At 40.4% G+C, this 15981-nt stretch overlaps 1 protein-coding gene across 10 annotated transcripts in view; it reads left to right on the forward strand.

Annotated features, from left to right (window-relative positions):
- zbtb16a (zinc finger and BTB domain containing 16a) overlaps positions 1-15981 on the forward strand; it is a 204967-nt gene that overhangs the window by 126847 nt on the left and 62139 nt on the right. For all 10 annotated transcript variants that reach the window (XM_052039749.1, XM_052039757.1, XM_052039758.1 and 7 more), the window contains exon 4: positions 5887-5973. In XM_052039749.1, the coding sequence (XP_051895709.1) occupies positions 5887-5973 (87 nt within the window). The remainder of the gene's footprint in view (positions 1-5886; positions 5974-15981) is intronic.

Consider the following 15981-nt stretch of genomic DNA (forward strand, 5'->3'; position numbering starts at 1 on the left):
TAGCTGTCTGCATATGCTAGCATGAGCTTGCAAAGTTTAATGATGTTCACACAGCATTGCTGAGTCTCTCGGCATTACTTGCGATCTCTGCACAGGGCTTGTCAATAGCTAGGGGGCCACGGGCAACTCAGGATTCAATCTGCATTGATAATCATTGGGTGAGGATGTGATAGGGTTTGGTCTCGTACTGGAGCCACATCATTCCTTCACCTCCATGGCATGTTGCGCATGCTGTACTCTGGCTCCCATCTGGAAAGCACTTTAAGACTGAGACCTCCTCCCCATGATTTCTAGTGATTGTGATCACGACGGAGTGCCGTTGGCGGTAACCGTGCGGGCTCCACCTTTAATGGAACAAATCTGTGAAAACCACCTTAACAATTTCCTTTTAAGGTTAAACTTTCCCAATTTTGTAGAGGGGAGTGGGGGGCGTTCCCTGATTGGTGACAGCGACAGCTGTCTGCAAACAAAAGAAAGTTGGAATCCAGTGACTTGGCCACTATTTTAATAAGACTATGTTTTAAAAAATTAAATTAAATTATTTACTCAAACAAATGAAATAATTAAATACATTTAAATTAACTTGTTTAAGTAATAAATAAAGGAACTTACGATGGGCTTCAGTCTACAGTCATTCCTTCCAGTGGATGGAATTATTTCAAATTTTATTTTAGATTTCTGCAGTTAGATTGGAAGTTAACAATATAGCATTGTAAAATGCCAACAGGGAATGGGATTAGGGTGGGATACTACAACTGCCTCAACCCATTCTGGTACATTAACCCATTCTGGTACAGTAACTCATTTTACCATTAACCTATTCCACCTGCAAGGTCCAGAGGAATATAGGGCTGAGATGATGATAATTTCCATCGGCAGATCGCATTGCAACGCTGTTAATTTTAAACTATTATCAACAACTCAATTATTATCAACTACTATTTTCGTCTCTGAAATACTCTTCAGTTCTAAGAGGACGTTTCCAATTGGGAGGGACAAAATGAGGTGGTGGGAGCAATGTTGGAAGGATTAACAATGTGAATAAATTAAGTGTTCTGAAGTTTTTTTGTAAGTCTGGAAAATCTGAGGGAACAAAATTCTGAGGAGAGTCAGGGGTAATTCAATATCTTCAGGGATGTTGGGCTGAAGGCGATTACTGAGATAGTATAATGGGGAGTTATGGGGGGGGATTTTAAAATGAGCATGAAAGTTGTAGTCCATTCATCTGGACTGAGTACAAGTTAAATTTCCTCATCAGTGTTCGTAGGACAAGATATTATGTCTTTACGTTGAGTATTTCAAAATCATAAAAAAAATGTAGTGGGAGAGGGTTTGAAAGTTGGGAGGACGGTGACAGTTGACAGTTATGATCTGGGCTAACAGGTTTCTAAAAGAATAACTGTTTGTCGCTGTTCATAGAATGGTAATAATTCATGCTTTTGGATGTTTATTTCAAGTCTGTGCTTTGAAATTGGATGACTGAACAAACTAAAATATAATGGATTGAAGTGTAATCAAAGAATTTGGGATTAACTAATATTTACTTGGAAAATGAATTAAATATTTAGCTTGTATAGCATCAAGAAAAAAGTGATATGTTCTGAATAATGCAGTCATCCAGATATTGCAATTATTTGTAATGGTGATAAATCTCAGTACAAGTGATATTTTAATTCCAGTTTGATGTAATTCCAATTACTTGATGCAAAATGGGTTGTAACTAATAATGGGAAAACTATAAATCCCTCTGCTAGCTGGTTGATGTGAGAAATTTTGGATCAAGTAGCTTTAGTCCAACTTGCATCTTCCAGTTTGAGCTACAGCAGATTAATGTGCAACATAAAAAGAAATAAATACTTGAATTATTATAGCGCCTCTCATTTCCTCAAAGTACTTTGCAACCAATGAAATGCTTTTGAAATGTAGTTCCTGTTGCAGTTTTGGAAACAGGTTTTGAACAGCAAGCTCCCACAAACTGCAGTATGGTAATGATTGGATAACAATTAAATGATGATTTTAGATTAAATATTGACGAGGACACTTGGAAGAATGTTGGTCTTCCTTGAAATTATGCTATTGATGTTGATGTGAAGGATCAATATTCAGTGAAGAAGGTCCAATACCCACTCCCATTCCCTTCTCCCACTGCCAACCTCTCCAATGCTTTTGGTGTCACTGTTGCAAAATAGGAATTGCTTGTTTTGATGTCATTTAAAAAAAAATCCTTTCTCATGCACTGAAAGATCCTTATTGAAAGCAATTGTTAATTTAAATAATATTAACTGTGGTCAATTTGAATATCATTAATTAGTTTGATAACACTGCAGAGTTTGTAAATTCCGTATCCTCTCTGCTGTCAATCCGTAATATTGTGTTTATCTGAAAACTAACTAGAATAGAGTGCAATGTTTGATCCTCAAGTGATTGTAAGTGGGAATCGTAAGGTTCCCTCTTCCTTTCATGATATAAGGATGTCCCAAAAAGGTTTCCAGCCAATGAAGTCATTGTGAAGAGTAGCTACTGTTGCATTGTGGGAAATACACACTGCCAGCTCCCACAATGTGACAGTGATAAGGATAATAGGCAAGAAATTTGACCTTGGCTAAATTGTCCATAGTGCTGGGTATTGGTTACTGCTTGCATTCACTTTAGTATCAACCTATCCCAGTCCTAAAACTTTGCAGCAGTAACCACGTATCTGAGCCCAGCCGCCGTGTAACCTCTCCAGGCAAGTTTACATCCAGATTTGAAACTAATTTGTGAAAATGGCCCAAATGGTCTTGGAATTGTTGAAGTAAATTTTATGTTTGAATGGAGTATGCCCACCAGTCTCTCTCCACTTACTCTCATTTGAATAAGCCTCGGATCCCTTACTTAAGTATCCCAGATTTGACCTTCTCTGCACAAATGGGTCCCAGTCCCACTGGAAATTATTTTGTAAATGTTCTTATGCTTTGTCCAAACACTTAGATGAAAGTAATGGGATCTACGTTTGCCAGAGCATGAGTTCAGAAATCTGTGAAGCCTGCTTTAGATTACTTGCAGACTGCCGAGCATTAAGAAAAACAACCAAACGTGAATCCAAGCTGATGAATGAATCATCTGCTTTCCTTTAGTAGCAGATCTGCTTTCAACATTGGGGCGCTTGATGCTACTCTTTCATTTTCAAACCCCAGTTACTTGAAGGACAGGAGTTTGACAATGAAAGGAAAGCACCAATAATTATTGTTGGAATGTAGGAAATATGACAGCCAAAATAAGCACAGCAAGCTTCCACAAGCCGCAATTGGATAATATGATATGTTTTTCCCAATTATGTTTGTTGAAGGATAATTGTTCAGAGTGCTGGAATGATCACCTCTGATCTCAGAGTCAGAAAAAGTAATGGAGTTATACAGCACAGAAATGTCAGCCCACCACATTCGTACTACCCCTGGAAATAGTGGAATGTGCACCTATCTCAGTTTTTGTACAACTTTTTTGGTACATCACTGGATTGTCTATCTAGACGCCAGAGTGGGACTTGAACTCACAACCCTGAGTCGATGGTGAGAGTGTTTACTACCTAAGCCCTGGCTGTCTCCAGCACAGATTAGACTGTACGTGCACGAAGGCAAAGAGGAAACAGCATATCTTTTATTGTATCTTTTATTTTTCTGTTTAACCACTTCAAGTTTTGGGTGGATTTCATCTTCAACAAAGGTAAAAGTTCTTTAGCCATGATGATTTTATCTGATACAACACCTCCAATATTAAACACACAAACACCTTTTACATTTTCAGTGTTAGATAACCGATTCTTTTTTGTTTTTTGATCCTGTCTCGTTCAGTTGTGTCTGGAGACTATTTTCTATCAGTCTGCACCTCTAATACTTTTCACTCTGGTTTTCACTGAGAGCGTTGGTTTGCTGATCAGATAGGCAGTTTCCTGTTTTGCTCATTATAGCCACCGTTGAGCTTGGAAACAAAGCCTTATTCATATTACAATTCTTTTGATAATCACATCTACTAACACCACACCTTTTAACCTTGCAGTGTTTGTAGAATTGTGCGGTGCTTAATTTATAATTTGCCTCTTCACAATTTGCTGATCACCTGGAAAGAGATCAAACTTCATTTAACAATTTTTATCTGATAGTTCAACATTACTTGTTCTATTTTGGCCCATTCTCAAGTGGTGGAAAGTTGTCCTGTTGTGAAGAGGTGTTCTTCTGTGGGAGCTGAGTGTTAACCTTTGAGTTGCTGGGGCATCTGGTGGTCCTTACTGTCTGTAGATGAAGGATTGGTTCAGATTTGTGTCCTTGGGTGTATAATCAATCGCACCAATCTGAACTCCACTGGAGGTGAAGTACTTGTAAGTTTTCTCCTACCTGACCCAACCATCCTTGTAAATCTAATGATCACAAACATGCAATTAATCAATCTAAGGATAAAACACCCAATATTGATCAAGAAAACATGCAGTAATGCTGAGCAAATGTCCTGACCTGGATTAAGTACTGAGCCTGGTTGGTATGGCATGACCAGACCAAACCCAACCCAAATGTCTCATCACAATATACACCCGACCTGAACTGATTGTGGTTGCCCTTCACAACCAGCACACAGTGGCAGCCATATATCCATTGATAAAATGCACTGCAGTTACTCACCCAAGCTGCTCGGGCAACACCTCCCAAACCTGCAACCTCTACTGCCAAGGACAAGGGCAGCAGACACACGGAAACTCCATCCTCTGTAGCATCCCTCCAAGTTGCACTCCATTCTCGTTTGGAAATGTAGCACAGCTTGTTCATTGTTGCTGGGTTTAAATCCTGGAACGAGCTCCCCATAGCAGTGGGTTTATCTTCACCAGAAGAAGTGAAATAGTTCAAGAAGGTGGTTCACCACCACCTTTGATGTACAGAGGGATCTTAGGGTCCAAGCCCATAACTCCCTGAAAGTGGCACTACAAGTCGATGAAGTGATAAAGAAGGCATATAGCAAACTTGCCTTCATTGCTAGGGACATAGTGTACAAGAGTCAGGAAGTCATGATGCAGTTGTATGCAACTTTGGTTTGGCTGCACTTGGAGTGTTGTGTGCAGTTCTGGTTGCCCCATTACAGGAAGGATGTGGAAGCTTTGGAGAGGGTGCAGAAGAGGTTCATCAGGATGCTGGCTGGATTAAAGAGTATGAACTATAAGGAGAGGTTGGACAAACTTGGGTTGTCTTCTCTGGAGTGTCGGAGGTTGAGGGGAGACCCGATAGACATTTATAAAATTGAGAGGCATAGGTAGGGTAGACAGCCAGAATCTTATTCCCAGGGTAGGAATGTCAAATACTAGAGGACATGAGGCATTTAAGGTGAGAGGGGGAAAGTTTAAAGAAAAAGTGCAGGACAAGTTTATCTTTTTACATATTGGTGAATGTGCTAGTGGTGGAAGCAAACACGATAGTGGCGTTTAAGAGGCTGTTAGACACATGGATATGCAGGGAATTGCGGGACGTGGATCATGTGCAGGCAGAAGGGATTAGTTTAATTTGACATCCTGCTCAGCACAGACATTGTGGGCCAAAGGGCCTGGACCTGTGACGTACTGTTCTATGTTCCTAAGGGAAATTAGGCACTGTTTAATAATGCTAGCCTTGGCAGCGGCACTTGGCTCCCAAAAATAAATAACATAAATTTGCAGAGTTTTTTTTTAATGCTTTTGATGTTTGTATATGTACAACCAGAATGCTCTTAATAAGGTTTACATCTCTGTCTTGCAGCTGAGGTATGCTACTCAGGATTTCCTTCACAACATTACTCTCCAGTCCTTTGACGAATGAGTGCTGAGACCCAGATGCACTTTATTTTACAAACCTTCCTGCCCTAAACTGTATTGTTTCTCTTCTATTCCAGCAGGTGCAAAGGCCTTTGTTTGTGACCAGTGTGGAGCACAGTTCTCCAAAGAAGATGCCCTGGAAAGTCATCGACAAACCCACACCGGTACACTTTCAAATTTTTATCTTGTAGGATTTTTGATCTGCCCTTTGATAGATTTTCTTGCAGGCAGTCAGGCATCTAATAGCTGTAGAGCAGGCCAGGTGCATAACTGAGTCATAAGCAGGTCTTGGGAACAAAACCTTGGCTAAAGTGGTAGACAGTAAGATGGATGTTAGAGGGCAAAGAGCAGAGATTAGTGGAGAAAATTCCAGAACTTGGCACTGAGATGGAGAGAGATGCAGAGATCTCAAAGGGTTGAGGCACTGGAAGTGGTGATGGAGGTGGGAACAAGGGGGAGGCTGTGGTCACGGAGGGGAATTGGGTTGCTAGGGTGCAGAACGGAAGGAATAATGGAAGTAGAATCTCTTAGGGAAGATATTGCAGGGGAAAGAGCAGTGGGGTGGGACTGACTAACGATTCCTTCAAAGAACTTGGATGGGTTTGATGAGCCAAAAGTCCTCTTGAATTGTAGGGTTCTCTGTAAAGGATGGGTTTAATGTTCTTTGCAATCTGAGGATGCAGGACATGGCCAGGTCAAACTAAATACTGCTCCCACATTGAGTAAGCCTCGTACTACTTGCTTCATCCTCCTTTCAATGTCTCTGCTCTCCCTATCCTCCTCCACTCTACCGTTTACAGGACTTTTCAACTGGCACTCAGTGTCCTCTGGGCATTGCTGCTTAGAATCATAATCACTTCATGGAATAGAAAGAGGCTATTTGACCCAGTAAGTTTAATCTGCCAGTCACATCATGATGTAGTTCATTTTCCGTCTGACGACTTTGCTGTTAGACATTAAAGATTTGTTTCACAATGTTTAAAAAAAAACCTGAGTTGCAATCCTTGAGGATTAGGTGATGTGGTTACTAATTATATTTGTCATTGTGATGATTTCAGAAATACTGTTTACCACTAGCAAATATTATCTAAACTCACCTGATTAATTTAAAAAAAAGTTCACTGACAAACAATAATTTAAAGCCTATTTCTGGTTGATTGCAAATATTCTTTGAGCTGATTCATCATACTGCCAACCCTTCCAAAAAGTGGTTAAAAATATTGAGTTACGAGTGGCTTGTTATACTGCTCTTGACTGCCAAGATTCTATCTATATTGGCCAGGAATGAGGGTCAGAGGGTTGATGTTGCAAAATGAGTCTGCAAAGGTCACAGCTCTTTTGTGATGTTAACTCTTTCTCCTACCATATTGCAAAGATGAGTGACCCCTCTTGGGGAAAATTTGTATCTTTTTTTAATTTTTGGAATGTAAGCATGTAGGAATCCCACTGGTAGGTCAGTGTTAGAAATCTGACCTACACATTATAATTCTGGAATCTCCTCCCCTGTATATTGTGGAAGTGAAATGGTTAGTTTTGGTCATCATGATCCAATGGTTACGTTGACTAAATACTCAAGATCAAACTGAAAGATAATCGGCAAACAGTGACCTACTTGGTGTCTAGCTGCTGCCAGCTTGGGCTGCTCCTGGTTTGTTTCTTTTATTTCAGTGCCATCTATGGTAGACCTTAGCCACCCAACACAAGCCTGCGTGTGGGCTTTGGGCCAGGTCTGTGTTTTGTCAAAACATTTGGGTTTGGGTCAGGTTGTACAGTGTTTGGTCATTGCTGTATCCAGGATAGTCTGACTCAATGTCAATTGACGGTCAGTTTGTTGGGTATTTGAGCAGGGAGTATCTGAGGGACTTTGATGCGAAAATGATAGGGTAATTTTTGGTGGTAGATTTCAAGTTTGATGGTGTGTCAGCAGTAGGGTATATCCAGCAAAAAAGTGAATGGGGACTGATGGTCAGAAATGGACAACACTTTCCTAGACATTGGCTTAAATTTAGCCTTGGAGTCAGGTGGTGAAATCTGCCCATGGTTTGTGGGGGGATATGGGGAGGAGGGTGAGTCTTGGTCAGAAGTCTTCACCCAGGCTGGGAATGCCTTTCTTGAATGTGTATGTCAAGTTCAAGTTGTTGGTATCCAGGCATAATGTTCTGCAAATGGGGTTGGGTTAGGAAAAAAATACAAATATTCAAGTTTGGATCAGCTGTGCTTGGGATTGGGTCAAGTTTTAATTTTATACTCAAGATGACCAACCTTTCACCTACATCTCTTATTACAGCACAATAAACCTCTCACTATTACACAGGAGTAAATTTGATACACTAATTTGACGTCAAATCATTTAAGCAGATGTTCATCAAAGGAGCATCTCAAGGACAAAAGCTGAGAGGGGTAAAAAGCTTTCCAAAGCTTGCTGTCCAAGGCATGGCTGACAATGGTAGGGCGATAGGAGTCAGAAATGAATGAGACTAGAAGTAAAAGTGCAGATATCCTGGAAGGATTTAGGGCTCCAGGCAGTAACAGAGAGACAGAGTGGAAAGCAATGGAGGGATTGGAATGCAAAGATGAGAATTTTAACATCAAGGCATTGGTACACCAAAATGATGTTCAAAAGCTATTGATGCAGATTAAGTTCCCTTTAACAGGAAATATTTCATTGTACTGGTCTGTGCTGCTTTGAACACGTGCTGCCATTGGCATTTCACTGTCCTAACTGAGGGACAATAAGAAAGAAGGGTGGAATAGTTTTTGATAATAGGTAGAAGAGTGCCTGGGTTTTGGATGCAAAAATCCAGTATGTTGCATTCTGCAGATCAGAAGGTCCAAAGTTCTGCCCTCTGTTGCACTGTTTTAACATTGTTTTTAGGACAGTAGAACTTGACCCTTGAGGGAGAAGTATATTGAAAATAATGTGCAGAAAGAATATGTCAACTCTATTGAACCAGCTGTCCAGAAAGATGCTGAGAGTATTTGTTAGTAATTTGACAAATAGCATGTTAATTGCAACAAGACAACTGAATTTGGCCCCAGCCTTTCCAAAAGTCTGACCACTGGGAGTTTACCCATGTCATTTCCAGAGACACATTGGAGACTGATCTGGTTAGTCAATAACTTCTTTATCACTGCAAGATATGGTTACCAGGCTGGTAGAATGTCAACTGGGTGGGGTGGGGCTTTCTTTTCATTCACCTTTTTCACCTTTCTAACTTGGATTCAAGAAAAATTTGTAGCATCAGAAGGTGGGAAATGAAAACTGGTGGAGTGTTGGTGAAGAAGAGGAGAATCTCTTCCAAAGTTGCATCCCAGTATAATGGGAGATGATTCCCATTTTATGTGATTGATAACAGCTTAAATAAGGAATGAATCAATGCTATTTATCCTTCCTGTTTTTTTCGTGTTAGCTGAGCTGTGTAGAAATTCTTCCATGACGTTCTCGAGACCTCGGTCCCTGATGAGTTTCAGTATATTTAGTAACTATTGGATTAACCTATAAATAGTCATCTTGACAAGCTGGCGATTTGATTTCTTAATTGCTGAATTATGATGTTTAAACAAACACATTTAATTGTTTCTCGGTTTCTTTTGATTATTTATACCCAGGATGTCGTTATTAGTTGGAAGGACAACACTCTAATGGCTATTCCAATGTGATTGCACGTTGAAATATTCTTTTACCCTCTCTTTTACCCTCAAGTAGGACTAAGCCTCCTTGAAGCACTGGTTCCTTTGTGGTGAATGTTCTCCCCCGGTATATTCAGTAGTAAGTTTAGGATTTTGATCCAATGATAAATAGTTTATGAAATGGAGAGGAACCTACAGGCTGTGGCATTCTCATTTTCCTACTGTCCTTGTACTTGTAGATGATAAATGTTTGTTGTTAGCAAGGAGCTGCTGAAAAAGCCTCAGAGAGCTGCCGTTGTACGTTTTTGGGTGGTGCACTCTATAGTTATGGTATTCTGTGGTGGAGGGAGTGACTGTTTACCACGGTGGGTGGGGTGGCAATCAACCAGATTGTTATTTTAGATGATGTTGAGGTTATTGATTAATTTTAGAGCTGTACTCATCGAGGCAGCTGGAGAGTATTCCATCATACTCCAAGTTTATGTAGGTGGTGGAAAGGCTTTGGGGACTTGGGAGGTATGTCACTCACTGCAGGATATCCAGCCTCCACTCTGCTCACGTACACAGTGTTTAGGTGGCTGCTCCTGTTAAGTGTCTGGTGACTGCCCTTCCCTCAATCGTCCCACTGTGGGTGATGGGAGTTTGAGTTTTGGTATAAGGAATGTTACTGAAAATCAAGGTGAAGTGTTAGATTCCCTATTATTGGAGATGCTTCATATTGTTAGTTGTAACTTTCCAGCCCAGATCTTGTTGGAACTGTGTTGTTATCTGAGGAATTGCAAGTAGAATTGAAAACTATACTATCAGCAGCAGGCATACCCACTTTTTGTTGGTATCAGTTTATTATTGTCACGTGTACCAAGATACAGTGAAAGGCTTTTGTTTGCGTTCCGTCCAGACAGATCATTCCAGACAATAAGTACGTCAAGGTAGTAAAAAGAAAAGCCGAATACAAAATATAGTGTTACTGTTACAGAGAGAGTGTAGTACAGGTAGTCAAATAAAGTGCAAAGGCAACGACAAGGTAGATTGGGAGATCACGAATTCATCTTTTATCGTATGAGAGGTTCTTGCCTGAAGGTTGAAGCAATTGAATATGGCTGTCATCACCTTGTTTTTCCTTGACAAGTTTCACTCTGGTTCCTTGATGCTTTGCTCAGTCAAACACTGTCTCAACATCAAGAACAAACCCTCAAATCCCATCTCTGAAGTTCAGTTTGTGTCCTTTAGTCATCCATAGGATGTAGGGCCACTTAGAAGGCTTCTATTTATTGTTCATCCCTAATTGCTTTTCCAGGCCATTTTAGAGGATAGTTCAGTTAATTTGGAATAAAAAGGTATCATTGGTAAAGGTGACCCTGAAATGACTGAATTTTCATTAATAATTCAAGTGGTAATTAATGCACTTCTGGGAAGTGCATTAATCTACTGCTCCTCCCCGATCTGGCCTATACTACCCCCTTTGAAATTACCTGGCAATACACAGGTCAAGGGTAATCAGGATGGGCAATAAATACTGTTTATTCCCAGTATTCCTCTCATCTTGTGAATTAATTTGTATTTGAATAAATGTCATGTAGTCAGAATTCTAACACAAAAATGTGACGACCCATTAGTGCAATAGTCCCATAAGCAACAAGGTGATAATAATCAAATCATTATTTTTGGTGGTGTTGTTTGATGGATAACTTTTGACCAACATGCAGAGAACTCACCTAGGAAGTAATGTCATGAGAATGATAATGAACATCGTTTTTTTGTAATATTGGCATGAGATCTTTGGTATCCATCTATGAGGATGGATGGGGCTTTGGTTTGAGGTTTCATCCAAAAGATGACACATCTAATTCTGCAAACCTGCCTTTGGGAATGGTGGCCAAAATTTTGTGTCCGAGTGACTGGAGTGGGCCTTGTTGATTGCAAAATAATTCATAATTTGGAGTTAATAACCATACCCGTTGACTGGTTTTGGAAATTAAATGGGGTAAAGTTTGGGCTGGGTGCAAAGTGGAGGGACATATTTTTCTAGCCAGTGCCGTTCCAACGGCACTGCCATATATTTGTAGAGCAGGATGGTATTGGTTTGTTATTGTCACTTGTACCGAGGTACAGTGAAAAACTTGTCTTGCATACCAATCGTACAGGTCAATTCATTACACAGTGCAGTCACATGTCCGTCACTATGGAGACTTGCATTCGAGTAAATGTCATCTGACGATCTGTCTAATCTATTGGGTAAGAATCCAGTGTGATAAGCTTATGGGCAGTGCCACATTACATTCTATAAGTATGAACCACAGTCCTAAGATCAACATTAACTGTCTTGGCATGTATTGCTGTTTGTGGAAGAGAGTTCTAAAAATTGCAAAGGCGCTACAAAAAAATAATTTGCATCCTTTCAGCAGTCTCATTTATCAGCAGCTGAGGTGGGTCCATTGCTTGTAAAGAGGATGTTGTTTGAGTTTACTAGCACAATGTGACAGTATTAGGAGTGTTTTCAATAGCACCTGATTATAGGGCCAAATGGATCTGCTGTTTTGCTGAATACTGGTTGGGTTACCAGTAGTTGTGACATCCTTAGTTTATTTATAAATGTTCTGTCACAACCTGCGTAATTTGATAGTTGTAGTGAAGCTCACAAGAAAACAATTTCCAATCAGCCTTTTTATTTTTTCCTTTCCCCTCTCGAGCGTAAGCCTGTGACTTATAATTCTCCTGTTTCGGTCTGAACCCTTTGACTGGTCAGTTGGTATTCTTGGACCACTATGAGTCAAGAGAACTTCCAAAATTATTCCAGTAGTGCAACTAGATAAGAGCTCCGACCCCTTCCTGAACCCGACAGCGATCTGTTTGTGTTGATGACGCATTTAACTCCTGCTTCTGGAAGATGAAATGGCAACACTGGAAATGGTATCGGAAAATTTGCACAATGGCTGTTTCAATTAGGAATTAGAATCTTTGACTGATTATCAGTAGGGTAGTTGTGCCAACATGAGAGGTGATGCTTTATTCTTCTCCTTCAGGGACATAACTGTGAACAAAGTTTTAGGAGTTCCCCATACACAGAATTATGCACAAGAGTATGACACATGGCCAAGGTGTAACCAATCTCTGGATTCTTGCATTGCATCATTTGCTCCGTGATTGTGAAAGAGCCCATCTATATGCGACCCTTTCTGTCGCTGGAGTTAGCCTCAGCATCACCTGTGTTGATCCGGGCTTTGGCTTCTGAATGCTGTTCACAAACTCTGACTGTCAAGTGCAGATGTGTGAACCTTGAGATAGTGAGTGATGGAATATAAAATTAAAACCAAACCTCACCAGGGCCAGGACTTCTAATTTTTTGATACCCAACCAGCAGTATCTAGAACCCCGCAGGCACACAACCCACTCAACCCAGCAGTGCAGGGCCTCACCTGAGCACTTAATGGAGTCGTAGACTCGTACAGCACAGAAACATGCCTTTGCCTCATCGCATCCATACTAACCTTTTGTCCATCTACACCAGTCCCATTTACCTGCATTAGGACCCTCTCCTTCTATGCCTTGCCAATTTAAGTGTCTGTCTAAATGCCTCTAAGATGCAGCAATTGTTATGACTCCATGACCTCCTCTGCCAACGTGTTCCAGAGATCTTACACTCTCTGTGTAAGAAAACTTGCCCCTTGCGTCCCCTTTAAAATTTCTTCCTCTTGCCTTTAATCTATGCCCTCTTGTTTTTGATACCCATGTCATGGGAAAAGATTTGGAATATCTACCCTGTCTATGCAACTCATAATTTTATACACTTACTAAGTCACCCCCCCCCCCACCCCCCCACCCAGCCTCCTGCACTTCAAAGAAAACAAGCCCAGCCTATCCAATCTCTTCCCATAATTAAAGTCCTTCAATCTAGGCAACAAACCTGGTGTATCTCCTCTGTGCTCTCTCCAGGGCAATCACTGATCTCTGCTTTTCTTTTGTGAAATGAAGTAGGCGTGTGTGGCACTGAACCAGTCACATTGAATTATTCATCAATTCTGTGCGGCTCCACGTCAGCGTGAATTAATTTTTTGTTCTTTTGTTATTTTCAGTTATATGAAACGAGTTCACCTCTACCTCATTGGGACAATAAATTCTAGCTACTGTCAATGTTACCCACATTCAAACATAATTTCTAAATTGCCTAACCACATGTGGAATGCCAGCAACCTGTGGAGGAACGTGACAGCAGTGATAGCTGCTGCATCTTCTTTCTGTATTCTGTGGAGGAGAATAATAATGCAATAGGACAATGCAGGCTATAGAGTACCTGTTTAACTTTACAAGAACAAGTAGTAGTAAATGCATAAACGACCCAAGTAGAATTAACTGAATATCAGAAGAACACAAACTCGACTAATGTGCCTGCTTGATAGGCACTGTAGCCTCATAGAGTACCAGTGCTGCAACATAGCTTGTAATGCAAATCAAAACAAAAACTGCAGATGCTGGAATTAAGATCAGGAAATACCGGAAACACTCAGCAGGTCAGGCAGCGTCTGTGGATAGAGAAGCAGAGTTAACGTTTTGGGTCGAAGACCCTTTGCCAGTTCTGCCTGTTAACTCTGTTTCCAGCATTTTCTGCATTACTTCCAGATTCGGGTCAAATTCTGATAGGATGTGTAGTTGGCAGGGGTTTCGAAGCATCGACATATAGAGGGATTGTGGGGTGTAAGTCGATAGCTTCCTGAAAGTGGCAACCGGGTGGGTAGGGTTGTGGAAGGGCATTTGGCATGCTTGTCTCATAGGCTGAGACACTGAGCACAAGAGTTGGGACATGTTGCAGCTGTACAAAACATTGTTAGACCGCACTTAGAGTATTGGGTACAGTTCTGCTTGCTGCACTGCAGGAAGGATGCGGTAGCAATAGAGAGAGTGCAGAAGAAATGCATAAAGATGTTGCCTGGAATGGACGGCTATAGTCATTAGGAGAGACTGGATAGGCTGGATTTATTCTCCCTGGAACTTGGGAGGCTGATGGATGATCTTAGAGGTTTATGACATTATAAGGGGCATGGATAGGGTAGATAGTAAGAGTCTTTTCCCCAGTGCAGGGGCAGAGTCTAGAACTAGAAGGCACAGATTTAAGGTGAGAGGGGAGAAATTTAAAGGAAATCTGAGGTGCAAGTTTTTTCCCCACACAGGAGGTGGTGAATACCTAGAATGAGGGGACAGAGGCAGATATAATTACAATTTTTATTGTACTTGGATAGAAAAGAATAGAAGGATATGGGCTTAAGCTGGGCAAATGGGATTAGTTTAGATAGGCATTGTGGTCAGAATAGATGAGATAGACCACAAGGGACCATTCCATGATTATAATGCCTTCCCCATTGCCAGTCACCTGTATTATAAATTCCAGACTTGTCAGATTTCTAAGATGGCATGGATTCTAAAATGCTGCTAATGTGAGACGTGATGTGGCAGTGAAATACCCTGACACCCCTCTGCCATTTCACTTTAGAACACTTCTACTTCTGTTAATGACTGCAAGTGGGGTCCCTTTGCACTAGTGTCCTCAGTAGTTTTTAAAGCCAAAGAGTTTGTTTGTTATGCAGTTGATACTAATTAAGTAGTTCTTGCAGTTGCTACTAGGTGTCTTGTAAAGTTTAAACAGGCACTGCACAACCTGTGTTGAGCTATTATTTGTGTAGCATTATTCCCATTGCATGTTTAAAAAAATTGTTGTTTTAGCCCACTGGGACGAAGCATCACCTGGAGAAAATGTAAATCAGGAAGTCAGATATTTGGATGCAGGAGAATACATAATGTACCAGCATTCGGCTTTCAGATATCAAACAGGATTTGTATAAGGTTTCTGTAATTAGGCCAGGCATTTTATTGCAAAAGAATCTGAAACTGGCAAAAATTTACAATCTTATGAAATGTGACAGAAACTCATTACAAGTTCAGCTAATGTTTTATGTCTTCAGATTCAGTCCTACTGGAATGTGAACAAAAGATTTGACGTACAATCAGGATGTGGATTTTTTTTTTAACCTAGAATAGGAAAAACTACATCTTTTACGATATCCTGAAAAGAAGTTCCAGTTTTCCTCCATGGATAAAACACTGTGCTGACAATGTACGTTATACTGTCAACCATGCTTTTTGCTTGAAGACTTTCACAAAGCAAATATTCTGCACAGATGACTGATCAGTCACTTTGTTTGTGGATGCTTAATAGAATATACTTTGACGTGACCAGTTAACTTGAGATTGCGGATTGGAAGGGGGAGCCCAGATGAGTAAAAATGGAGCCATTTGAATATGCAGATATTTTTTATTGTCATGAATAGTTTAGTTGCATTTATAAAAGAAACATAAATTTGATCAGCATTTTTTAAATAATAAAAATTCCTGATTTTGACAAAGATTTAAAAAAATTGGAACATCTGAGTTGAACCAAAAATTAAAAACTGAAAAACTTAAGCTCCATGTGTAATCCATATCTCTATGAAATATCTTGTATCTGTGACCTCTCTTAAAATGCTACTAGCCTGCTGTGCATTTCCAGCATT

The sequence above is a fragment of the Pristis pectinata genome, chromosome 27 (assembly GCF_009764475.1).
Source record: "Pristis pectinata isolate sPriPec2 chromosome 27, sPriPec2.1.pri, whole genome shotgun sequence".
NCBI classification, from domain to species: domain Eukaryota; kingdom Metazoa; phylum Chordata; class Chondrichthyes; order Rhinopristiformes; family Pristidae; genus Pristis; species Pristis pectinata.